General features: G+C 33.4%; 5 protein-coding genes across 6 annotated transcripts in view; 2 read left to right on the top strand and 3 right to left on the bottom strand.

The window, feature by feature from the left end:
• Positions 718-3542, bottom strand: LOC109360611 (U2 small nuclear ribonucleoprotein B'' 2-like). The gene is made up of 5 exons (XM_019605632.1): positions 3393-3542; positions 2676-2848; positions 2187-2280; positions 1531-1610; positions 718-1254 (listed from the first exon to the last, which is right to left on the bottom strand). Exons 1-5 carry the CDS (start codon positions 3466-3468, stop codon positions 979-981), a joined length of 699 nt encoding a protein of 232 aa, XP_019461177.1. The 5' UTR covers positions 3469-3542; the 3' UTR covers positions 718-978.
• On the bottom strand, positions 4167-6857 carry LOC109360612 (protein LURP-one-related 7). Of its 2 annotated transcripts, none has more exons than XM_019605634.1 (3): positions 6511-6852; positions 5987-6193; positions 4167-4634 (listed from the first exon to the last, which is right to left on the bottom strand). In XM_019605634.1, exons 1-3 carry the CDS (start codon positions 6721-6723, stop codon positions 4503-4505), a joined length of 552 nt encoding a protein of 183 aa, XP_019461179.1. In that variant the 5' UTR covers positions 6724-6852; the 3' UTR covers positions 4167-4502. The 2 variants fall into 2 exon arrangements, with proteins under 2 accessions (XP_019461179.1, XP_019461180.1); XM_019605635.1 differs by having other exon boundaries at positions 4520-4629; positions 6511-6857.
• On the top strand, positions 11772-13374 carry LOC109360613. Its single transcript, XM_019605636.1, has 4 exons — positions 11772-11897; positions 12230-12358; positions 12706-12879; positions 13035-13374. The coding sequence occupies exons 1-4, from the start codon at positions 11820-11822 to the stop codon at positions 13131-13133; spliced, it is 480 nt and encodes a 159-aa protein (XP_019461181.1). The 5' UTR covers positions 11772-11819; the 3' UTR covers positions 13134-13374.
• LOC109361367 (putative tRNA pseudouridine synthase) lies at positions 15148-19600 on the bottom strand. Its single transcript, XM_019606850.1, has 7 exons — positions 19298-19600; positions 19158-19193; positions 18653-18765; positions 18402-18550; positions 17681-17825; positions 16438-16857; positions 15148-15708 (listed from the first exon to the last, which is right to left on the bottom strand). The coding sequence occupies exons 1-7, from the start codon at positions 19509-19511 to the stop codon at positions 15289-15291; spliced, it is 1497 nt and encodes a 498-aa protein (XP_019462395.1). The 5' UTR covers positions 19512-19600; the 3' UTR covers positions 15148-15288.
• The window catches only part of LOC109360588 (protein TIC110, chloroplastic-like), a 7702-nt gene continuing 3796 nt past the window's right edge, over positions 22199-26104 (top strand). The window contains exons 1-10 of the mRNA XM_019605584.1: positions 22199-22807; positions 22895-22954; positions 23083-23206; positions 23325-23393; positions 23492-23590; positions 23934-24000; positions 24370-24434; positions 24555-24649; positions 25144-25271; positions 25369-25469. Of these exons, the coding sequence (XP_019461129.1) occupies positions 22329-22807; positions 22895-22954; positions 23083-23206; positions 23325-23393; positions 23492-23590; positions 23934-24000; positions 24370-24434; positions 24555-24649; positions 25144-25271; positions 25369-25469 (1287 nt within the window). The 5' untranslated portion in view covers positions 22199-22328. The remainder of the gene's footprint in view (positions 22808-22894; positions 22955-23082; positions 23207-23324; positions 23394-23491; positions 23591-23933; positions 24001-24369; positions 24435-24554; positions 24650-25143; positions 25272-25368; positions 25470-26104) is intronic.

Here is a 26104-nt window from a genome sequence, read left to right as displayed (position 1 = left end):
ACATGATTGCCTCTAGTGCGAAGATACCCATGAGAAACATAAAAAACTAAAAGAAGTTGAGGGATATATTGGGTATTTCAAAAAAGAGCATCCCAAGGCTATATATGGGAAGTGTTTATCTGAGGTAGGATAGTACACTTCCAAGTGCACACGGTACGGAGAAACAACATACTTTTTCATTGAAATTCTTCTTTAGCCATTTGCATACTTGGCTTTTCCTTTGATGACATGTGAATTATGAAATATAATTAAAAAATTGTAAAGATTATAGTTAACCTTTTCATGAAACAAATTAGATGTACTTACACGTAACTTGATATTGAAAATTTGATGGTACTTTTAAGATTTATTCTTCTTAGATCTAAACTAACAACATGGACAGCTAAACTATACCCTGGCTCAAAAAAGTTATAGGCATTTTTAGAGTGTTTTTAAATAGTTTCATTTATCACTTTTGTCATTAGGTATTCAGGCGACTATGGTAAGAAAACTAGGGTCAGACTCTTCTAATGTACATTTTATTTAATGTGCATCAGTTTTGACCATAGAATATGATGAATGCTTAAGATCATTATACCCAATGTACTAAGGTTGAGCTCCTCTAATGTACACTCACAAAGTTAAAGTGCAAGATGCATTAAAAGAAAAAGTTCTATAACAGCCATTGGGAGTCTAATCCAGGCTGAACAATCAGCTAGTAGAACCTAACTTGCAAAGTAAACAAGGACATCTTTTACTGAGAAAATTTAAACAATCCACATACATTCGATAGCCATACCAGCACTATCTTAATCTTCCCACAAATGTGGATAAATTCTCACATTGTTTCTGCCAGTTTCTTAGTTCCTTTAAACTTACAGCTCCTGCAATTAGTTCATAGAAGATATACTACAGTATGCAAAAATCTCCTCTCATGTACCCCGTCCCACAAATACAGCCAAGAGTTGGAAAAGTATCAGGCAGATGAAAATTGATTAGCTACTTCTTAGCAAAGGTTATAATCATGGCATTTTGAGGGGTGATTTTGAAGCCATGAAGAGCCTGCATAGCCATAGATGATTGCACCTCATCTTCAAAATCTACAAATGCGATACCAGGCTTTGCTTCGATCAAGCGCACTTCCTTAAAACCTGGGTATTGTTCGAAGAGCATTTCAAGCATCCTACCAGTAGTTTCATGAGGCAAATTCTCTATGAACAAAATATTGTTGGGAGGAGATGCTTCTTGGGCACTAGATCCTTGACGGAATGAGGCCTGCAGATGATATATTTTAGTCAAGTAATATCAGAAAGATAAATTAGATCAGTGCATGAAATTCAATATTACCACCCATTATAACCAGAGACAAATAGTTAAAAAAATATGACCAATAATCATTGTTCTTTTATTTCACTAGTTTCTTCCATGCTCACATTGATCCAATGCTCTAAACTTTGTTGCAGGGAGAGAAGAAATTGCTATGTTCACAATCACATCAATAAAAACTCTTTGCCATCGATAGGTAAAGTAAAATTGATTAAAGGAACTTACAGTTGGGCCACCATTACTTGCACCATGTGTTCCATTTGGCACAGAAGATTGCTGTGTATCTTCCCGACGTTTTCTATCAGCTGAACAAGCAAAAGTATGCGGATCAAACAATAAGAAATTACTAACAAATCAACAAACGAACTAATAACGACTCTAATGCAACAAGATAAAAAGTAATGGGAGAAGGCAGATCCAACCTTCCCTTACCCTCCAAAACGAAAATCACACACACCTTTAACTACATCCATAAAGCTACCTCATTTTTTGGTGCAGGGGTGGCAGGAGGATGGGTTAATCTACACATCTTTTACATATAATAGTAAGTTGAATGAAAATTTCGAAATCTTGAACTAGGCATAAGGAACAACAGGAAATTCATGTACGACTCAAGCATATTATAAATTACTTAATTTAGAATTAAGAATATGATACAATCCACCAATGGGTGGGGCTATTGCCACTCCAAATTGCCTATCCACACTCCCACCAAGCAATCATATTATTAGTTTTTTATTTTACAAAATTATGACTGGCCAATTTCAAACAGAAATGACAACTGCTAACAATACATACAACATACAAGAGTTCTGAAGTATGATTCAAAAACATGGGGGAGACTCAGGATTGAAAGGAAACCATAAATGACAACCACTCACCTTTCTCCTCTTGTTTCTTTTTCTTTTCCCTTGGAACAAAACTTCCCTCTTCTTTAGCAATACAATCTGATTTTGTTTTAGCATATTGAATTCGCTGCATGAAGTTATTCACACAAAAACCTTAGATGCATCCTATTGATAGTAAGATAGACAAATCAAATACAAAACCACTTTATAGGGAAAGGGTGAAGAAAGAGCCATAATTTGCCATCAATATTTTTCTCTCATCTTGATAGCGAACATGCTGCCTAAAGAGCAATAAATGTTGGGAACAAAGAAAATTGGAAAAGAGTATTTAAGTCAGAAACATTTTGGTATGAACATAAACTTGTGATTGACGAGAATTAAGAGAAACTAAAAGATTTGAGATCAGAAACAGTAAGATAGCCTGAATAGCAATAAAAAAGTTCCAAAAGGTTTGAAATAAGACATAACAGATTCATGAGCATAATGGAAAGGAAAACATCAATAGTAATATAACTTGATTACCATAGGTTTGTCATAAAAAGGGAAGTTTTGCATTTGCCGCACCGCATTACTGGCAGCAGTGACTTCACTAAAGCAAACCCATGCCTGTCCTCGAAGCTTAGGTGTTTTTAAAGCAACAACATCCAATATTCTTCCATATTGAGAGAATAGGCAATACAGAGATCTCTTCAACTCTGCCAAATTAACAAAAAAAAAAACGGAATGCAATTGTAAGATTACAAGAAACCCGAAAGTTATATAGAAAAGAAGCAACAAACATATCAAATTATTACAATATCTGTAATGCAAAATCATGGGCAAGATTCGGGCAAGATATATATATATATATATTCATTTGAGTGCATTGTTATTTATAAACTCCATATTGTCCATTTGAGACATGCCCACCCTAATTATGTTCCCCACACAACAACAAACAAACAAATTTCACAATAATAAAGAACTGAATCAAAGCTTCTAAACCAAGTACACATTTACCCTTATTCAGCGTGAAACATAACCCTAGTTGAAGTTTCTAGGCACTGATACTGCCACCAAATCATATAACAGCCCGAAATCACAAACTCAATTCAGAGACACGTTAAAATTTACAAACATAGTTTCAACATCAGCAAGTTCCAAAAAAACGCAGTGAACACAGAAAACAGTTGGTAACAGATATGAGGGTTTTAGAAATGACAAAAAAGGTTAAGGAAGCGAGGGAAGGAATGAAGTTACCTTCTTTCTTAATTTTTTCGTTGAGATTCTTGATGTAAATGGTTTGGTTCGGAGGTATGTCCCCTGAAAGCATCATTGTATGAAGGTGGAGGAGCGGTGGTGGAGACCTAGTACTAGTACAATGGGAAAGAAAGATCAGTGACAACGTTGTTTTGTTTATTTGGGCTTTCCTTGGAAAATTTCTAATTTTATAAAATGGGCCTAACCCATTTGAAACAAAACCTATGCAAGTATCATTTTGCAAAAGGGGGAACTTTACGAACCAAAATTAATGAAATACCCCTCATTAACGGGTATAATAGGAATATTAATGAAGTTGGGGCAAAATAAAACATAAAAATAATTTAAGCCTTTGTTTGGTGAGAGTAAAATGGGAGAAGGAAAAGAGATGTGATACTTATTATCTATAGTTATTGTTAAATGATTAAGGTGATATTGACTTGGTTTCTGTTTAATCCAAAATAATTAGATCGCTTGGACTATAAGAGTTCAACATTGCAACTTTATTAACCCTTCGATTGTTTCTATAGAAAATGGCAAAAGGAGAAGAGGGAGACAGGCTTGAGATCTGCAACTATGTTCAATTTCTTATAAGTTTGAGGATCTGGAAATAAATAAATAAATAACTTGATCGTAGAAACTGATTTTAGTCCAAGTATATGAATCGATGAGCCTTTAGCAGTCTATGCTTCATTCTAATCTCAACTCTTACCTCTAAAATATCTTTAGTGCCCCAAAGCATATATTAGACAATGTGAAATGTGATACAGAGAATGCTGAAATATGATCTCATATATGGATGAAGAAAAATGTCTCATAAGCTTCTTAGTACTATAACAATGAAAATGGTTAGGACAAGAATCTCCCACTAGTTGAAACTAAATCAGAATATATTACAACCTTTAATTCTTCTTATAAGGAACAATGTCTTATTTCCTCCCATTGGCCATCCATTACAAACTGCCAAGTAAAGTTATGAGCATAAATCTGTGTCAGTGATGCAGATAAAGAAAGAGAGATAATACATCAACAATTTTTGTCTTTGAGCTCAAGTTAAGACTCGTGTAATTGTTTAAAATGAATTGCAATTGCATTCGTATGTTAGTGATACTATTTTCTACCATTTAAAAATATTACAAACAGAGCCACAATAAGAGCATGGTCCAAAGTTTCAGGAAAAATTGTGAGGCGAAATTTATCCCTGCTGACAAATATTTGGTGAAGCTTGTACATCAGGCTACTCTGCACAAAGTGTAAATCAGAATCAATCTTTGATACCCTGCAATGTAATGCACTTTCTAGATTGCAGACATTTACTCTCTATTTCAAGAGTCTATCATGATACTCACATATTTTATAATTTCAGAAGTTGTTTCCCTATTTGTATAATATATAATGATATTGAGAGTCATATTATATCACCCTCATTAGGAATAGAAAAAATGTCAGTTTTCAAATCATGAGCAAAATTCTTAATGAGTCATGACAGAGTTACTTAGCAGCCACAGTTTGATTCACATTTTCTCAATCATATTATGTCTAATACCTAAAATAATGTTTTGAGATCTGAATACACAGACACCAAAGTGGATGCCACCTCTAACCAAATTGAAGTTTGTTTTGTTTTAATAGTTATATTAGGTCAACATACCATCATGGCAATTCACTTATAAATGGATTGATAACTTGGGTGATGAAGAGTATAATTAGATTTTAATATTAGTACTAGAAGCCGGTGAAGATAGACTACAATTTCATTAGTAGCAGCTTCTGTATAATGTGAGGTTAATGCTACCAGGAGAAATGAAAGAAAGGAAATGGAGGTAGGACTGTAGGAGAGAATAAGGTCACTAGTCCTAGGGGGAAAAATGAAGTTTGCAGAGCTTCAGTCAAAGTACCTAAATTCAAAATCCATATTCCCTGAAAATGAAAGACGACTATGGAGGATTTGCAAAGGTAAGTGATCAATTTTGGACAGATGAATTGTACCTAATTAGCATAATGGGCAGTATCAGGCATGTATTTGGCATCAGAAATTACTCTGATGTTAGACAGCGATGAGCTAAATTCAGAAAGAGATTAATTAAGAACAGCACAATTTTCCCATTCCCCTTCCTATAAAAAAAACTTCGGCTATAAAAAATAGTAGAAGAGAACCACACAGAGCAGCAACCATCTAAAGGGAAACAATGACAGAAGAAGATAGTTACCAGATTTCCAACACATCAAATGGAAAGTGTGTGTGGAACCAAAGCACAAATTTAGCAGTCAGTCTTGCACACAGGTAGTTACCATGAGTACAATGTTGATGCATCATCCATGTATTTTTTTGGGGTTTTCTCTAACAGACAAGAGACTAAAAAAACTATGTATACATTAAAAAACTAAACAACCTAGATTTTCAATACCTTTTTACCACTTTTAGTTGTTCATCATCATAGTTACTATAAGAGTGAAACATTTTTACTGATACAGTATAGATTGATAGTTAAATCACATTTAAATTGAAGTCCCTGTTATTCTAAGTTTATATAAACTCAATCTAAAAACTTAGCAGCAAGTGACATAAGTGAAAGGGTGATTAAGCAACGTACCTGTGCCACCAATTCATTATGTTTATAGATATTGCATGATCTCTTGAAAGGGGAACCTTTCACCTTCAAATCACATGCTCCATCCTTCTCACCTTTAAAAAATACCTCTAGTTCAACTCTAGACAGTGTTTTCAAGGTCCTCTGCACACTAAAAACCAGCTCCTTCTCCTCATTGCTATCTCCCTTATAGCATTTCCAACACCCATTCTGTCAATACAGATCACAAAAATGTGCACATAATCATAAGAAAAATCTTTACATGACCAAAATTATTAGAATCATTAAACCTAATTCAAAGCTATTTCATTCCTAGGATGAGGGTGGTTCAAGTCTTATAAGCAATGTTCCAGCCATATTATCATCCAATATGTGACTTATTAACTCGAGAGAAAATCTTATATGAAAACATATACAATGTTTTTTTGTAATATACTAAATTTTAATGTGTTGTCATTATTTTATTGGTCGATAAGTCGGCATATGAAAATAAGAAAAAAGAAAAGAAGGTTTAGTGAGAGACTAACGGGAAGGCGGTGAATGGAAAAGAGGGGATTGGCGGAGGCATCGAGCAATAGTTTTTGAGGGTGCGGGTTGTTGACTTTGAAGACTATGTTACTGGAAGCATCGACGAATGCGAGTACGCCACGTGGAACTCCGGCGTGTTTTTTGGAACCGAAGAGATCGATTGGTATATGGGAATGATCAATGGAACCTGGATAAGAAGTTTCTAATTCCATCTTCCTTTCTTTAATTCTTCACTTCTTTCTTTCTCATCCCTATCCCTACAATTGCGCTATAAATTATTAGTATCAAAATAAAAATGGAAGGTTTTTATTTTGTTGAGGAAAAATGTGATGGAAAAGGGAATCTGCGCCAGCGTGTTGGGAACACATCAATGATGACTGCAAGTTATTTGTTTTATAATTTCTTCTTTGAAATTCAAATGCATTTTAAATATTATGAAGAAATTTGTTCCAAATAATTGAAATAAAATAAAATACATTAGAAATTGCAATTGAGTTCTCAATAAAAAACTATTAAATTACTGGTGAATTTATTTGAAAATCATTAAAAAAGTATTCCCTTATTTCTTCCAACATTTCAAACTTTTACCATCATTGTTGGACCTATGGAATAATAGATAAGATCTAGTTAAGAAAGAAGAGACGAATAATTTTTTTATAAAGAAAAAAAAGTTAGGCAAGCCGGTTCTCCTTTAATTTAAAAAGTAGAGCTGGGTTCCAAAAGTTACAAAATCACAAATTTGTGAACACTCATAAATATATTTACAAATTACTCAAAATAAGATATGAGTTCACAATATTATAGATGACAAATCAAATAGTTACTAACTGGATTAATCATGAATATGAATTATAGGAAGATACAAGGCGGCAAATATGTACGAATATGTATTAATTTAAATGAATTTCGAACTCAGTCTTAAAAACTATAAATTAATATCATTAGGGGTACCTTTTTTTGGTCTAGATCTTGGTTTTGTCTTATTTGGAATTATGTTGTGTGAGTTTTGTTGTTGACCTTGTAAGGTTTTACTCTTTTATTTTTATTGCTTTATACATTGTTTTAGTTTAATATATCTTTTTTTCTTTTATCCTTAACAAAATTTACTTGTAATTTTTTTGAATTAATCTATGTTTCCTTTTAAATGAGTAAATTATTACTTTGTGGGTTTATATAAATTTTTAATTGATTGTTAACATGCACAATGACATATTTAAGTAAAAATAATATACAATGTATTTTTAATTGTTCATATATGATTTTAAAAGTAAAAGATTGGATATGCAGTAGAGGTTCTCCTACCTTAAATAATGAGAAACAAGGAGATATTATAACAAATTTTTTGATCGGCAAAAGAAAATTATATTAATAAAAAATAATTATAAAGGAAAAGAATAAAAAATTAAAGCAAAATAAGAAAGACAAGAACCTATTACAAATTGGAATTAAGACAAGATATTGGGTTAGAAACCTATTCTGAGTAAGAAAAAGAATTATTGTCCATCTAACCATTAACCTAAAGCTAAGAGTTAACTCTTGCAGCTTCAAAAATCTTCCGAGGAGAAGGCCTGACACTGTTGAAAACAAAGTCGTTCCTAGAAAGCCAAATTGCCTAAATTGAAGCTAACCAAATGATACTCCAAAGATTGAAGCGATTATTGTTTGAAAGTATACCCATGTGAGCAGTGCAGTGGTTATGGATTGGGAAGGAAGTGATGTGCTGAAACCCAACCAATTATAAAGAAGCTGTCAAACCGAATAAGTGTTATTGCAAGTAAAAAAAAGATGATCAGAAGTTTTTGCGTACTCGTTGCAGCAAGGGCGAAAGGGACCTCCTCCATGAGATAAAGGGACCCCCCTCTTGTGAAGAGCAACCATAGTAGGGAGTCTGTCCTGAAAAAGTCTTCATGCGAAGGTAGTGACTTTTAAGGGAGCTTTTGATTTCCAAAGAAGACGGAGATGGTTGATGTAGGTAGTTGATTGTTGGTAATGCTTAGTGAGCAGATCGTAAGCCGATTTTACCGAGAACTGTTTGGATTTGTCATGACGCCATTCCCATGAGTCAGTAGCATTTTCCTGTAAAACTCCTTTTTGAAGTTCCTGCAAAAAAGAATCGATTAGTTCAAGTTCCCAAATAAAAAGATTACGCCTCCATCTGAAATTCCAAGTCCAAGTTCCTTCATACCAACTGCCTAAATCATTAACGTGAGCGTTTTGGTGAAGACTGGGGGAATACAGTCTTCTAAACCTATTTGACAGATTGATAGAAGCAAGCCAATTATCATGTCAGAACCTAGTATTAGACCCATTCCCAATACGATGAGAAATATCATTCCAGAACCAAAGATTATTAGAATTTCCCTAGAAGAAAGAGAACAAAAATCCCTAGCCCAAGCAGATTTCTTAAGGTGAATCGATCTAGACCCAACCATCACATGAATCGATATTATAACAATTAGTTGTTCTAATAATCGAAGTCTATACTGTTAAGTACTCTAAAGTTTTGCTCTTACTATAATTTAGATCATTTTAAGTTTTAAGTATTGGAGATCTGGTATGGACTAATTTATTATAAATCAGATAATATGTTTTGATAGGCAGTCGAGATTATCTACATCTTTAGGTCTAGTAATGAACGGATAACAAACTTGTTAGAAAGCAACTAGGTGAGAATTGAATTTCAGCCCATGCTTAAATTAGTTGTAGATATGCGCATTCAAAATAAAGAGGGTAAAATCTATACATTGTTGGTGTAAAGATTTATACACATACATTACATCATCTATCATTCATTTGGATTACTTTTTCTAAAAAATCAATAATAATTAAATATCAATGGTGGATAATACAATAACAATGCATAAAACTTAACAATATCAGTACATAAATCTTTTTCTCCAAAATAAAATGGTAGATATGCATGCATTACCCATATTTCAAGTGAAGGGGCATCTTAGAGTACTATACTATAAGGGAACAAAGCCCCAAGGGGCTCTTGTGTGAGGGGGACATGCTAGAGTCTTAGGAATGTAAAACTATTCATGTGTATTTTACATAACAGCCTAATGTTTTTGGATTAATAATAATAATCTTTGGTGCATTATGCATAAAGCTTGCACACAGATTATTAAGCTTGTATACTTAGAGAAGACCACAAAAAATAAACTTGTATAGAAAGAAATCAAATTATTAATTTCAAAAGATGAAACTCCCACTCGGGTCAATCCCAAACTACGTTCTAATGCTGTTCTGGCACCATGTTTAGCAAGGTAGTTCGCACATAGTTTTCCATGCAGGGTGAGACAAAAATTGACTGACTACTAACCCATGCAATTTGCAAATATTTCTAGTATCTTTAATCACATATACATATTATAGACTATGAAAATAGTTGGCTTTTACTGAATACCAACATCGAGAAAATGATTGTTTCTCCCTTCTAGTTTTTACTTTGCTTATAAAAAGAAATTGTTGCGATTTACAATTTAAATTCACAACTTCACCATTAGCCTATAAAGGATTTGATTATATGAAATAATTGGCTTGCAACTAGTAGTAAAATCCAATTGCCTATCACGTGAATCAACAACCATGCGTGAACGTTTCTTTTATGTAATTAATCTGTTTAATTGTTTCTTCGGAACTAGCAATTCCAGGAATCTTATATATATATATATATATTTGGAGCAGGCGTCACAAAATTATAATTAGTATGCATCCCATGCATGCATGCATGCTTCCATTACACTTTGAATAATCTTGCTTCATACTGCAAATTTGCCTCCGAAATCACATCTACATGAAAGAAGAATAAGGTGTGTAGTAAAATAAAGAATAAAAATATTCAAATTGCACTCGATGTGTAGTAAAATATTCAAATTGCACATACATGAACCCAAAATCATATATCCTTGGTGCCATTGATTCAGTGCTTCACAGTTCACACTGACACTTGAGAGGAAAGGCTACCATTTTATTATTGGTTAACTACAATAGAAGTGGTAATGTCAATACAATCCTAATTTTTAAGTTTTTTTTAGCAAGGACAAAAGTGGTTTAAAATTCTGTCAAAATTTTATTCCAGAAATAACAAAATGCCACCACTAAGCTCAGAATGATATATACTTTCTTTTTTATAAGATAGAAACGACAGAATGTCACTACTTACTATCTCAAATGCATATTTTTTTCCCAACACCTATAATAAAACCAAACTTTAATTAACATTACAAGGCACATATGTAGTAGAACCCAAACAAAAAAATAGAGAGAGAATCCCTTCCCCGTGAGGAAAACTTGGAGGGATCCAAAGAGGGTACCCAAAGCTGTAACTTGTTATTTCTTTGCATTTAGCTTTTGCTAGTTGGTACTATATTAGATTTGTGTAACAATCAGCAATCGAGATTCCTTTGCAAAATCAACTTATAGTACCCCATTGATGCCAATGCATCATTCATCACCACCTCTTTTATCATTTTCACGTTCCCATGCAGGAAGAATGTTTGTTTTCAGAAACGTATATATACTGTGTCCCTCTTAAATACTGATGACCCCACATGCTTCTTCTTTCGTATATAATATGCATGAATGATACATCAATGGCTTATTTTACACAACCATACAAGACACACCTACTTGAAAAACTTTGTATTTCTATATCGTTAGCCACTAAAACAAGAAGCCCCAACATAATGCTTAAGAAATAAAATCATCTTCCGACACTGTGATGAACTTGTTAACCAAAATCCAATTTTTAATCAAGTCCATCTATGCTAAAAAATGCAGCTTTTTGTTCATTTTTTATTTCTACAACAATTTCATATTTATATTAATGCTTGATAACTTCTTTCACCGAAGAAAGTAAGCTTTTGGCAGCTTGGGAAAGAAAAAGAGAGCTTGAAATTCTGTTTTTTAGTTATTACTTGCAGTTAAACTCAATTTTTATGAAGAAAAACACACACACACGCCCTACCAAGAAATTTGTTATAGCGAATACCGCATAAAAATGTGCCTTATCGAACTAGGCCTTAATTAGCTTGTGTGACAAGAACAAAATTATTTAAGTGACAGTGAATATAGGAGGAGGAAAAAAACAAGACTTATCCTTGTGAAGTTTATAAAGTTAATATACAGTTCCTATATACGGTAATTCCAAATCTTAATCACATGTGACCAACAAGTTTCTGCAATCTCGTCCTTTTCATATGCCACCTGTGTTCTTTTGGTTTTCTTTCATTATATATATCGATAGTTTATCTTCAAAAGAGATAAGATATACAGAAATTATTGAGAGAGAGAGAGAGAGAGAATGGTGGCCAGGGTTCACAGGAGAACAGGCATGCATAGCAGCCTACAAAGACTTCGATCAATCACTAAATCCCATGCGGTGATTACGCTAAAAAATCTCTCTTTTCTATTTATCTAAGAGAAAGGCATAACTGAAATTCTGCTTCATTTTTATATATATAACAGCGATCATTCTCTACTTCAATTCTTTGTCTCTCTTTATTCTTTTCTACTATATACTTCTTTCCCGTTACTCGAATCTTCTTGGTGCTTTCTCCACTTAATTTTATGTGAATAAAACCAGTACTTAACGTGATCAACCATTTATAATCTTTCCTCCTGCTTAATTTTTTACTATAATTAAATATTGTTAATATATATATATATATATGATGGGATATTTTATTTTATATTTTGTTGATTATTATGCAGCGCCGTAAAACCTCTATGATATTGGATGCATCAGAGTACATTCGAGGATTAAAGCAAAGGCTTCTAGAATTGAATCAATTAGCAGTTGCTGCAGCCCAAAAAGTCATTGATTGTGGTCCAATGCCTATGGTATATATAATATAAGAACTCCTTATAATTAAGGGTCCATTTGCTTACTCTTTAAAAAAATGTGATTCTCTAAACACTGGCAGAATATTTTCGTGAGAAATTGAAGGTTTTAGTTTCTTGTAAAACCTGAATTTTAGCTGTTTTTATTCAAGCATTTTTACCCAATATGAATGTCAGAAGTGATTTTTAAGTATATATATGTATATTTATTTAAGAAAAGTCAAAAACAAAGCGATTGAGTAGTATTAAACTAGTTCTAAGACTTCAATTGAAATCAATATTGTGCCATTTGTACCCATTTCTGAAAATTTTGTGTAGTTAATTTGTGCTTGCTAATGTTTTTGTAGAAGCTTAAAGTTGAAGCACAAGAGAAGGGGTTTATGATAGAGGTTCTGAGTCAAAGAAGTTGCGAGGGGTTGCTGGTGTTCATATTGGAAGCTTTTGAAGAGCTTGATCTTGAGGTGGTTGAAGCTAGGGTTTCTTGTGTGGACAACTTCTGTTTTGAAGCAGTTGGAATCAAAGTAATGATGTGATATACAAACAAGTACAATGCAAAATAGAAAATTAAATGCATATATTCTTGATAATATATGTACCATGAAATCTTTATACATGTAAGTTGTGACATAATTTGGGTGTAGCCACTAACGCAATAAATTATTTGTTGACACTCCAGGGGAACAATGAAGATATGGGTCATATGGAAGCACAAGTAGTTGAGCAAGTAGTTTCTCAAGCTATTCAAAATTGGAGGGAAGTTACAAAACAATATTGATCTACCTAATGATATTGACATTTTGCCCTAATAAGAAATTTTCAGTTTTTTGAATTTCCTCCTGTTAATTTTCTTGTGGTTTTATATTTTATATTGCCTTCTTACCTCAATCTTAAGATGATTTGCATGTGGTAATTAATGTGGTGTGTTCTATCTTATCGACAAATACAAAATGTGATATGTCCAATGATGAGTTTAAGGAGGTTCTGAAATACAATGCAAGTGATGAAGCGTTGAATGTTAAGGGATATGTAGTTTTATTTTTATTATTTTGTATTAATGAAAAAGGAATTAATTTAAACTTCAGAATCTATACTCCAAATGTGTATGTGAAGAGGGTTTACTATAAATACGATAGAGCTAATAACCTATGTTTGTTGGCCATGATAGAATTATGATATGATAGAATAAGTGCAGATGGGATAAGTGCAATGGTTTTAGTGTTATAGTAACATTGGTGTCCAAGTGTGAGATTGTGGAATGGGGATCACATATCCCATCTTTTTATATCTCATTATGTCTCAATCTAATGGACAGAAAATCCTCATTCGAGGTTGTGAGGTAGTGTGATGGTGACATTGGTGTCAAAGTGTGGGAGAAAACTATATCATTATATATCATGTGCCTTTCATAATACAACTTCCATATGTATAGAAAATACATTTGGGGAACATGATAATTCCATCATATTTTGTTGACTCACCAAGTTTTATACAAATATTATCGTGTCCATCAAATTAAACAAGTGTTAAGAGGGCATGTTATTAATTAACATTTCTCTCAACTAGGACTTAAAAACATGAATATTTGTAGGTTGTGTCTTATAAAACCTCTCCGTGACCTTGTGTTTGGTTTGACAGCTGAAAAAGATGATAATTTATGAGACAAAGTTGTTGCCTCAATATAAGTCCAGTGCAGATTGATTACAATAATGTTTGTATGGAAGTTAAGCTTTAAGAGCAAAATGAAGTAATGAAAATAACATCATAAATTTATTATCAATATGAATGTATAGAAATAAGCCAACTGGTTTCACACTTACGAGGTAGTTCTCCTCTTTAGTATTTCATTGTTCCTTCTGCCACCTTCTGCCACAATTATCCGTCAGAGTGTCCAGCACATTTATATAAGCTGAAGAAAAATGGTATATCCCACAACTAAATTCTTTTACAAATCCTATACTCACAGAGTGATTTTTTGTTTATTAATAATTTGTTCATACTTTTTACTAGTGGGGTAGTGTTTGAACAATGATGGCATCTCTAGTTTCAAATTAATCACATTTCAACAAATAATAAAAAATAAATTATTTTCTATTTTTATGATTTTTTTTAATTAGTTAAAGCTTTTTGATTAAGTTAGAACATAATGAGACACAAATATTGGGTGAGATGATCTGCATTCCTAGCATCTAATAGGGTGCCACAAGTTATGTCACTACATGTACCATCAGCATGTGATTGGTTGAAAAAAAATATTTAAGATAAAAAATTAATAATTAACTATTTTTCTAACACAATTTGTGGGACAACAGATGTATACCCATCTAATATGAAGCCTTTTATAGTTACTTCAAAGCCTATTATGTCGAATAAGAATATTCTCCATTAATGGAGAGACAAGTGCTACATAATAACACATAAAATATCACATATAATAACATTTTTATCCTTTTGTTTATCTTGAAATCACATTTTTACCATTCAAAATACGAGTAAAAATAATCATTTGTCTTTCCATTAATGGAGATGAGCCTTGTCTTGTAATGTAGCGCTGCTTCTCATCCACTCCACCTTTTACAGTTTTAAGGATATATCGCTACTTCTTCCATAGCTATATTACATTTCAATTTTATAGATGTGACTAAGATCAGCAGAGAAAGCCCAGCCAATAACAGTAAGGGGTCCCCGTTAGATTTAAAAAATTAAATAAAAGGTAAAACTTCTTATATTTTAATCTTTACATTAGGCATACTAGATGTTGCATGATTTTCATTCTCTGCACTTTAAGCAAATGATAGAAACGCCCTTCAATGCTATGATATATCAAGCAGAATATTAAAAGAGGTAAATTTTGCACACAAGCAGAACAAATAACCAATGCTGGTGAAACTCTGTCTACAAATGGCAAAAGCTACCACAACTTAATAGATGCACTATGATGATTCTGATGTTGACTTTGCTATGTAACTTTCCTTCCATGTCCTCCAAGCCTTTCTCACCTCATCCAAATCAGCATCTGGAATGCTTGAATACTTATGCAAGTTCTCAACCCATTTTGCCCAAGGAGACTTTGATGAATCCAGAAACTTTGAAACTTCAGGCAACATGACAGATTCGTAGAACTCATCAACTCCTTTGAGAATTTGTTCTGATTCAACTAGAGACGTCATTTCAGGCCGTGTAAAACCTCCAGCACTTGATCTCATTTGGAAAGTGTTTCCCCTCAAAATCAATACTTCAGGCGGCGCAAGGGGGAGGACAATTCGTGAAAACTTGATGAGTGACAACAAAAGAATGTCTCTTGGTATTATGTTGCGCTTTATAGCCACAGCAGTTCCAACCATTTTGCGTATCTGACAAGTAACTCAATCAATGTATGTATGGTTAATGTCAATAACTAGTACATTCATTTAGTAGAATCAAGAAATTATGACATTAATATACTATCTCATTTCTAAAAGAAAAAGAACCCAAAGGCAAAAAAGGTACCCCAGTACTCAGTTTATGACTTTATGTAATGACTAATGAGCAAAAGACTGGTTTAGGCACCCAAAGTAGAACCACTATGTTATGTCAAGGTAAGAGTGCATAAACACATAAGAGACACTTCAGTGCCAACTTTTTATTTCCCTAGTTATGAAGTTAATCATTTTTACTATTTCCAAGACATACTACTTCCTACCAACGTCAACAGTGATAAAATGGCTGCTGTAGATCTTAATCAGTTCAACAACAATCTCCTACCAAGAGTGTACCATTTACATTAATTTTGACATTACAGAATTATGGGAAGCACACAGAAAGGTAGACATCTTTCAAATCAAAGAAGCATTCGTCAATGTGGATATGCAAGTAAAATGGCACCAAAAGTGTATGATGCATGTAATAAAAGTTTGCCATATACATGTCTTATTCAGATACATAAAATCATAAAACAATTTGGAAAAAATATAATGAAGTTAGCAAAATAGATTCATCATTGACGTAAGGTATTTTTAAATCCCCTAATCATGAAAGAATTTGAGCTCCAAGGTAATAGTTATCACAGGCAAACTATTGTAATAATCTGAACCATTACTTACTTGATGCAGCATGAAGGACTCTCCCCATATATGAAGCTCAATGTAATTATATCCAAGTGATGTTTCCAACTTTCCACACGAACAACGTAAAATATTTCTAAAGTGGGAAACATTTAGCCTGTCTGTCTCATCAGGTTCATATAACCATCTTGCATGGACGCCTAAACTAGATTTTTGATCTCTCAAAGCATTTGATTCGCTACACTCTGAAGACTTGTGGCTCTGTTCCTTTTCACTTACAGTGGTTGGTCTACTATTCACAAAATCATCATCATCACTTTCCTCACTTTCTGATTGACAAGCTGATACCGAACTGGGTGATTTTGTTATGTCTGACACACCACCATTTCGCCGCCGCCATGTATGATATTTTTTCCTGTACTTCGACCGAACAGTGTAATTATGGAAAGGATGCTCACCCTACAACATAATATCAAATGATAAGTAAATAAATGCATAACTTTAAATATTTTATGCATGAACCATTTCACTTCCTAACAATACATGAATAGTCCCCCGCTCAGATCTAAGTTTGTCTCATGCACATAGCAAATGGACAGAATAGAGCAAACCTGCACTAAACAGAAATCTTAAATAAAGGATTGAGTTCAGCTTGAAAATAACAAGTACAAAATCTCAATATTTAATATTGTTTTTCCAATCCAGGAGTATATTCATACACAGCAAGGCAATATTTCACATTAAGAAATGTTAAAAGAAAAGGCCACCCAGAGAGGGAGGGCCACTGGGGATGGATTTGTGTAAGTTTACAGGAGGTCCATGTTGGAACCTGTGTCACCATTTCAACATGAATGAGAAAAAGGAGGAATAAACAAATAACTTTTTGAAGTGAATAATTAATATTATTTCTCTTACCATTATTAGGAACGTTAGATACATCCTGTAACTGAAAACAAGGCTAACAACTAATGGCATTATCAGGAAAAGATGAAATAAACAACTTAATTAGCACATAAGTTTAAAGAGCAACAAATAAAAATCTTTCAATATCTTAATCCAAGAAGAAACATTCTTTCAATACTCTGAGCTGACAACAAGCTGACATTTTAGTTCAAGATTTCGCTTCATAAAGAACCATGTATTTCAAATTCAATTTGATCAATCAGGGGAGATCTATCTTAACTCCTGTTTATTCCAAGTTCCTAACTAGACTAAATCTGTTAGGTATGCAAGGCAAATGGATAATTCGACAACAACAAGAAAACAATGAAAAATGGTATACCTCAAAAACGTTAAGTATGCTGTTGAACTCAGAAATATGAAAATCAATTTCATCCTGACTAAAATGACTCTGGATTCCTATAATATCAGCAGGGAGGAGGTAAGAATATTTCCTCAGATTGCACTCCCTTCTAGGATCAAATCTCCTAAAACAAGTCAAAACTAGAGTTAGAAGATAACAGTGTGAGGGCATCAATTAAAAAATAAGGAACCCTTTTACATTATGGGTCACTTGAAAAATCACAGCCACAAGTGCTTTCTTTATGTGTTCCAATGGCTGAAAATTTCATTCTGAAAATTTTCATACAAACACAACACATACAGGCCTTTATATAATACTTGCATGACATGTGAAGCAAATCGGGGTATCTGATTTTCCAACTAATTGATAGAAGTCATAGTTTTGTGGCAGATATTAGTTACATATATGGCACAGAAGACCTCAAGGATGCCCAAAGACAAATTTCCTACTTGTTCACAAATGTTACTATAGCACCCCTAATCAAATATCTAATAATATAGAAAAAACAATGAGACGTGAAAACTGAAATTGAAATATAAAATACAACAAAATAACTATTCGCTTGATTAATTTATAGGAGCATGTGAATGTACTGCTACTCCACAATCAAGATATAAGAAAAGAAAGTCAGATAAAGCATAACCTTGACAAAATCGAGCATTACATATAAATATACTCAACAAGAAACTAATAGTCTTACTTTTTAGAAGGCAATACACTAAAAACTCTTATAGTGTGAGGAAGATAGGAGTTAATGCAGTTTGCAAGCGCAACACCATCATCGTCTCCTTTCCAAGCATTCTCAGGAATTTCCATCTTGAAGGCGATCATTGTTGCTAGAGAGTGGACCTATGCATATCATAAAAATGGAACAAAATTAAAATATATGAATATAATATCAACAACCAACTTTATAAATAATCGTCAGAAAGGGAACAACAAGAAGGTTACTCCTTTATCTGTTCTGCTACTCCGGCCCCATTTAACTTTGTCCAGGTCCCCAAAATTACTATCATGGATGCCACCAGCCTTGAAGATAGCGATTTCGAGTTCTTTCTCAATGGCTGCATCATTCAAAAATTGTAATGCTTTAGCAAGACTCCTTAAACACCAACTAGGCTAATTTAAGGGTATGCTAGTAATCATAGTTAACATCAAACTTTGAACCATAGTTACATGCTTCGCAGTAACCAGTTCTATGTTGTTCCTCACTTTTTAGGACATCTTTTATCTGAAACCCACTACGCGGTGCGCCAAACCCAGTAGGTAGGCTAAATGAAGTAACCATGTAACTATAATTTGAACAGGATAAATTCAAATAACAAAGACAATAAAACTTCACTGCAGTTACTTAATAGATCATAAGTCATAACATCGTAGGAATTTAAGTACTGTTCAATGCAATTACATAAAAACACTAGAAATGTACAATAGTAAGGAAGAAGAAGGGTCTCACTGGATAATTCATGTTCATCCCGTTGTATTTGCAGACCTATAAATAACTTTATGAAATTAAATGGCTGCAAAACTTGGAAAATTAAAAATAAAAATGGAAAGAAAAAAAGAATTTCAAAATAGAAAAAGGGGTGGATTTACCTCTATAATCGGTGCCAACATATCCAACTCTCATGACTACTTTCTTCTTGAGAAAAGGGTCCCACTTTGAAGGAGAAGGGGAATGGGTTGAAGAATAAGAAGAAGTAGAAGAAGAAGAGCACCTGAAGAACAATGTTGGAGGTATATTAGGGTTTAGGGTTGGGTTTGTGGATGGGGATACTCGTGAGAATGGAAGTGAATGAGTCAAAATCATTGCTACAAAACTCAGTATTGTGTTTTCTCTATCACAAGTTGGAAGAAACTGAAAAGCTAATGTAACAGAGCATAACTTAACTTCTTATTCCAACTTCTACAAAACTGATATACTGAATATTTTGATTAGTACTAATAAATGGATAAATGTTTGATTTCATAAAAGTGGTTCTGGTAATTAAAAAATTTGTGAGTATGAATTGTAATAATTAATATAATATGGTGAAATCGCCAAATTATCTTTGCTAGAAGTTTAATGTTAAGGGAATAGTATTCCCACTGAAATTGTATCATATATGAGACGAATGCAATTGACACTCTACACTGTTTAGCAAATTCTCTAGAGTCATTTTTCTTCTCTGTAATTTTGTATAGGAAAAATATATAAAGGTAAAAGAAATATATAAAGATAAAGAAGTTTGAAGACTTCTGAAATTTTATGTATAGCCTGTGCATATCTATTTGTATCTATGTAAGGTCACCTGAGAAGAAAAAATGACATGAGAGAATAGAAATTCCTAAATGTCTTTCCAAATGTCTTTCATGAGTTCACAAAACATCTTTGATTAAGTTTGTTACTCCATATGTTATGACTTTGTGACTGATTGAAAAAATATATTAAATTAAAATTTAATTTTTAGATAATTTTTTGACCGATTACAATATCATGACACATAAAATAATATTAAGTATGAGATAACAGATTTTACTAACGTCATGCCTTGCAAGTCTCAAGTGGAGTTTGGAATCTAGATCAAAACGAAAAACTATACATTCTGGCTTATAGTGGTAGGCATAACATTAGCAATTTTGGTTGCCCTACTTGTAATTACTTAATGGTACATTATGTTAAAAATGGGCATGCACATTAATAAAATATTATGTATTGTATTTCTAAATATGGGATAGGATGGGCTTCGACCCTTGGCGACCCCCGATGTATTTTTTTAAAAATGAAAATGAGAAAATTCCAAAATAATTCAAAAACAAATTTCATAACATCAATAAAATTTAAGCAGCAGTGTTATATTATGTTATTTAAGTTACATATAATTAACATTAAAGTAAAATTATTAAAACATTGCTATAAATTAAAATCTACAATTTTTGAAAATATGAATGAGAAAAAATAAAATTTTAGCATATTCATGAAACATTCGAAACAAATATGGTGGAAGAACAAAACTGATTAATGAACACAATATTCATATTATATTCACTCAATATCAATGGAGGAGTGCCCTTCACTTGACCCATATGGCTAATGTTACGTAAACAGTTAGTTAATGAAAATTATAAACAAATAATTGAATGTATTATAGTTTTATGGTTATCTTTCAATAGCTTATAATCATTTGTGAATAGCTGTCAAATATTAATATGGAAAATAATATAAATGGGAATGTACATTATTTTATTTCTTTTACACCCTTTTCCATTCTCATATACTGGATAGCAAAAATTAATGAAATTAGCAAATTATTATCTTCATCTTATTTTTCTTCTTTCCATCAAATAAGGAAGTTGAAATTATCTATACTGTTGGAAAATGAGGTGAAATTATCTATAATGTTGGAAAATGAGGTGAAATTATCTTCATCTTAAGATGATATAAATTCTAAACTATCGTTGTTAACTATTGCTTCACTTTTTCTAGTTAACCCCAATGGGGTGCAAGTATATTTAAAACGACTCCTCTCTAGTAATGAAGAGACAAGTGATACCAAAAACCAAATGAAATGTGATATGTTTTTATATTTATGTTTTTATATTTATTATAATAAAACAAATTTATCCTTCAAACTAAAGAAAAAAATTGCATTTGCCTCTCTGTTAATGGAGAGGAGTCTCACCCATTTAAAACACCTACCAACTACATATGTAAAAAAATTCACTCATGACTTATGAGGTCCAAAATTGAGATAGAATTTAAAATTTAATTTTCAATAACCATGTTTTCTATACAAAATAAAATCAGAAAGAACTTCAGGTCACAAAATTAGTGTTGGTAAATTAATAGTTTGTGTAAATAGCATTTTGATTGGATTGTAATAATTAGCAAATAAAAATACATCTGAGACGAAAATATCCAAATTGTCCATGTTCATTTTGTATTATTATAAGTAGGATGAACAATAAACTGAACTAATTCGGTATTTGTTCAAAACTCGATAAATTTGGTTCATGAACTAAATGAGCTGAAAATTTAGCTCGTTAAATGAACGAGTTGAACTTGACTTTAATATAGTTTGACTCGTTTGGTTCATGAATTGATTATATATATAAATTAGTTTTTAAGTTTATTGTCATCCACACATTATTTTTTATATTTATTATTATTATATATATATAAATAAAATTATATTTATATATATATGAGAAAGTTTTTAGTATTTTTTCAAAATTTTATTAGTTATTTGAGCTGTCCAAATTAACTATTTGAACTGAACTGAACATTTCGTAAACTTTAATGAGTTGAATTCGAGCTAAAAAAATAATTCGTATCAAACTTGAGTCAAATTCTAAGCTAATCCAATCCTTATTGAGTTGAAACGAACTGCATTCCTCTTCGACTCGATTCGTTTTTCCAGCCTTATTATAACAGTGAAAATTACATCAAATTTTTCAATATTCCCCTAGCCACCCAGCCAAGTCATATATTATATATTAACAAGGAATACCCCAATGGCAACAACATTATCATTATCCCGTTTATCTTCTTTTTTCACCCTTCTTTCTCCATTCACTTTCGTTAAACCCTATATACCAAATCTCTCCACACTTTGTTCAATCACACGACGTCGTATCAGAGTGAACAATGAATCCTTCAACGCTCACCCCTTCTTCTTCATACACCCACCGTTCTCTTCTACTTTCTTCTCCTTTACTAAACCCTCCCCTCACTCAACGGCGTCGTTTTAGGGTCTCATACCCTCGTTGTTCTTCCTCTTCCGACGGTGATAGCACAGTCTCTGCGCCGCCACCGCGACCTCCGAAGGAGCTCAAGGGAATCGAAGTTTTAGTCGATAAGCTTTCGCCGCCGGCGAGGCTAGCCACTTCCGCCGTCTTCCTTGCTGGTGCTGTGGCTGCAGGGTATGGCCTGGGCTCGAGGTTTGGCGGAAGCCAAAACGCGGCAATTGGCGGTGCTTTAGCTCTTGGTGCTGCTGGCGGCGCAGCTGCTTATGCTTTAAACGCGGCGGCTCCACAAGTCGCAGCTGTGAATTTGCACAACTATGTTGCCGGGTTCGACGACCCTGCTAAGTTGAAGAAGGAAGATATTGAAGCCATTGCTAACAAGTTAGTCTCAATTGATATTATAACTTGTTTTATTAGGGCTTTGTTGATGCTAGAAATTGTTGATTTTGAATTGGTTTCATTTTTCAGGTATGGTGTGAACAAGCAAGACGAGGCATTTAAAGCTGAGATATCTGATATCTATGCTGAGTGAGTGATAATTGACCGATTAGTTTTTGTATTGAGTTTTTCGCATGTGCGGGAGTGTGTTATGATTTGGCTTTAGATTCTGCATTGAAATTGAAGGATGAATTTATATTTTAAATTGTATTGTTCAGGTTTGTGTCTCGTGTGCTTCCTCCTGGTGGGGAGGAACTTAGAGGTGACGAGGTTGATAAGATTGCCAATTTTAAAAATTCTTTAGGAATTGATGACCCTGATGCAGCTGCTACGCATATTGAGGTATTCTTGTGTTAACTGTGCAGATTTGTGTAGAAATTGAATGAATTTATTGTCATGAGTGAAAGAGTTCAAAGAAGCTCTGTATCTTACTGGTTTGGTGCTTGTTTTTTATCCTCAGATTGGTAGGAGATTTTTTAGGCAAAGACTGGAAGTTGGGGATCGTGAGGCCGATATTGAGCAACGCCGGGTAAGTCAGCGTACTATTGCCTTAACTGATAGATGGTAATACCTTTGGGGTCTGAATGAATAATCGGAGCTTGACCATTGTTAGAGCCTCCAGTGCAGGCTTTTCAGAAGTTGATATATGTTTCTAATCTTGTATTTGGAGAAGCTTCATCTTTCCTTCTTCCCTGGAAGCGGGTTTTCAAGGTCACTGATTCCCAGGTATTTATTACTTTTCTTCCAATTGGTGTGCCTGGTCTATCCCTGTGTAATGTGAGTTGTATCTATGATAACTAATAAGAAATTAGGTTAGGACTCTGGGTGCATAGTTGTATGACTGTGTATAGGTATTGCCTGAAAAGTAGTACAAATTTGCTGCATGAATTGCACTTTGCCACGTTTGTCAATAATGACATACTGAATGGTATGGTTTAATTTCTACCAATTCAACTCTTTAATATGAACAGGGAGTAGGTTCCAACACAAAACATATAATTTTCATCATTGTTATTATTTTAGTTGTCATGGTGTTTTTTTGACTATGTGGAAGTAATCTTTTTACCAGGTTGAAGTAGCTATACGTGACAATGCCCAACGTTTGTATGCTTCCAAGCTGAAATCAGTTGGCAGAGGTAATTGTGTAATGTGCCTAGATCCCTAGGTCTTTATTTAGGCTTCATTTGTTAATGAGAAGATAGTTTGGCACACTCTTAATTGGCATCAACCCCATGTATGTATAATAGTGACAAGAAATGAATGTAAATGATACTCTTCCTTTTATAATTGTGCATGCACATATAAAATTAAAGCCTTAGAAGTTCTGGTTGCATTCATCTGACTTGATACTGTTTATTATATAATCCTCTAAAATTACTGCTTTCCAGGCGAATAATTCATTGTATAGCAATTTTTTGAAATGCAAATAATTTCATTCCATACATTTTTTAGAAATTGTGATCTGAGTTTGCGTCCAGAAGTGCTAACCAATAATTTCTTGGCAGTTATTGATGAGGGACAACTTGTTACACTCAGAGAAGCACAGCGCTTGTGTCGCCTTTCTGATGAGGTGCATTTTCTTCATTTCTTTCATAACTTGTATAGGGGTAAACCCCTTTCTCTTCCCATCAAAGAGTTCCTTGGGGTAGTTTAATCAATTGATTAATTAAAAGAAAAATTTCCTTTGTAGCTTGCTGAGAACTTGTTTAAAGAGCGTGCAAGGAAATTGGCTGAGGAAAATATTTCCGCTGCACTTGGTACACTTAAATCTCGAACAAGAGCTGTGTAAGTTTCCTAGTTCTCAAAAAAGTATATCTTATAGTCATGTTCTTGAATATCCAATTTAGTAATATTGATGGCTTTCCTGACTTTAAGTATTCTATTCTTTGGGGAATTTGATCATTGCGGGTTTTCATTAATGATTGAACCTGCCTTGGCATGTTAATGTCTCAAAAGACTCTACTATGCTAGTTTTTGAATTTTGGAGATGCTTTTTGTTGTCATTTGTTTCCTCAGTGTTACTGTTTAGTTCTTAAATTTTGTGAATTTAAGCAATGTGCAAATTTACATTTGAGTGAAAGTTCTTTTACCCAATTTTTCTATGCTAGATATCAAGATGAGTTGTCAAACATTTCATTGGCTATTGGTTATTTGTAAACATTTATTATGAAATCAGCATTCAATAAATGCTTGACAACTAACCTTGGGTACCATACCCATTGAGGAACCATAGTAATTCCTGTAGATTTGGCGCCTTCTAATCAACTTAACTTCTTCAGTCCAGGAGTTAACCAAGCAGTTGAAGAGCTGGACAGCCTATTGGCACTCAATAATTTACTCATCTCATTTAGGAACCACTCAGATGTGGATCGTTTTGCCCGTGGTGTTGGTCCAATTTCTTTAGGGGGTAAGTTTCCTGACTGAGAATCTGTATCTATATTTTTATTCTGCTGTAGTTTTTAATTTAACCTCTTAAAGTTGACTTTAATTTACCTTTGGAATAGGTGGTGAGTATGATGGTGACAGAAAGATAGAGGACTTGAAACTCCTTTACAGGGCATATGTTTCAGATGCTTTGTCCGGTGGGCGCATGGAAGATAATAAGGTAAATGGCCATAACAGTCAAATATAAATCACAGTCCCCTTCATACGTCTTTTCTCTAGAAACTAAGAAAATTTGAAGTTGAGTTTGGTTAGTGTTTTTCTGAGGTTTGATTTGATTGAATACTTATTTTCTAAAAAAGTTGTACGGGAGTATGCACAGGCTATTTATGTTTGGACAAGATGAATGGATTTTATCTTTGGCTGATCCGATTTCTAGCAGAGATAGCTCCTTGCTTCTATGATTTTTGTATTTTACCCTTACTGTTTTCTGCATTTTCAGTTTTTATTTTCTGTAAGCAGAGCTTGCTCCTTGTCATTTTCCACTACTTTCCCTTATTAATACCAGAACCTGTCAGTTTGGTATCAGAGTCTCTGATTCTGGTGAGCCCTTGGATGATATAAACACAGATTGGAGGCCCATCAGTTCCTCTACTCTCCCTTATTGATACCAGAACCTATCAGTTTCCATGTGTCCAACTGTGGGTTCAAGTATTAATATAGACTGAAGTTGTGCCTTTTAACCTTCCTTGTCTATTATGGTTTATCTTCCCGTTTAACTTGGCACCAAAGCCCGATGTAAGTGGTTGTTCAGTACATGCTGCCAAACACTTCTTTCCCTTAATGTCATAATAAACA

Source organism: Lupinus angustifolius, chromosome LG11, assembly GCF_001865875.1.
Source record: "Lupinus angustifolius cultivar Tanjil chromosome LG11, LupAngTanjil_v1.0, whole genome shotgun sequence".
Classification (NCBI taxonomy): Eukaryota; Viridiplantae; Streptophyta; class Magnoliopsida; order Fabales; family Fabaceae; genus Lupinus; species Lupinus angustifolius.
This window is presented reverse-complemented; position numbering and strand designations above follow the sequence as displayed.

What these genes read in the sequence shown, in the direction of transcription:
- LOC109360611 (XM_019605632.1), bottom strand. Translation starts at nt 3,468, where the DNA reads ATGATGCTTTCAGGGGACATACCTCCGAACCAAACCATTTACATCAAG. An exon ending in CTTTTTATGACAAACCTATG is followed by an intron (nt 2,281 to 2,675) that starts GTAATCAAGTTA and finishes AACTTCATGCAG; the next exon opens with CGAATTCAATATGCTAAAAC. An exon ending in CAAGTAATGGTGGCCCAACT is followed by an intron (nt 1,255 to 1,530) that starts GTAAGTTCCTTT and finishes TATCATCTGCAG; the next exon opens with GCCTCATTCCGTCAAGGATC.
- LOC109360612 (XM_019605634.1), bottom strand. Translation starts at nt 6,723, where the DNA reads ATGGAATTAGAAACTTCTTATCCAGGTTCCATTGATCATTCCCATATA. An exon ending in TTTCCATTCACCGCCTTCCC is followed by an intron (nt 6,194 to 6,510) that starts GTTAGTCTCTCA and finishes CTGTATTGACAG; the next exon opens with AATGGGTGTTGGAAATGCTA. An exon ending in ATAATGAATTGGTGGCACAG is followed by an intron (nt 4,635 to 5,986) that starts GTACGTTGCTTA and finishes CACTTTGTGCAG; the next exon opens with AGTAGCCTGATGTACAAGCT.
- LOC109360613 (XM_019605636.1), top strand. Translation starts at nt 11,820, where the DNA reads ATGGTGGCCAGGGTTCACAGGAGAACAGGCATGCATAGCAGCCTACAA. An exon ending in CAATCACTAAATCCCATGCG is followed by an intron (nt 11,898 to 12,229) that starts GTGATTACGCTA and finishes ATTATTATGCAG; the next exon opens with CGCCGTAAAACCTCTATGAT. An exon ending in ATTGTGGTCCAATGCCTATG is followed by an intron (nt 12,359 to 12,705) that starts GTATATATAATA and finishes ATGTTTTTGTAG; the next exon opens with AAGCTTAAAGTTGAAGCACA.
- LOC109361367 (XM_019606850.1), bottom strand. Translation starts at nt 19,511, where the DNA reads ATGATTTTGACTCATTCACTTCCATTCTCACGAGTATCCCCATCCACA. An exon ending in TGTTGGCACCGATTATAGAG is followed by an intron (nt 19,194 to 19,297) that starts GTAAATCCACCC and finishes AGTTATTTATAG; the next exon opens with GTCTGCAAATACAACGGGAT. An exon ending in GCATACTTAACGTTTTTGAG is followed by an intron (nt 16,858 to 17,680) that starts GTATACCATTTT and finishes ATTATGTTGTAG; the next exon opens with GGTGAGCATCCTTTCCATAA.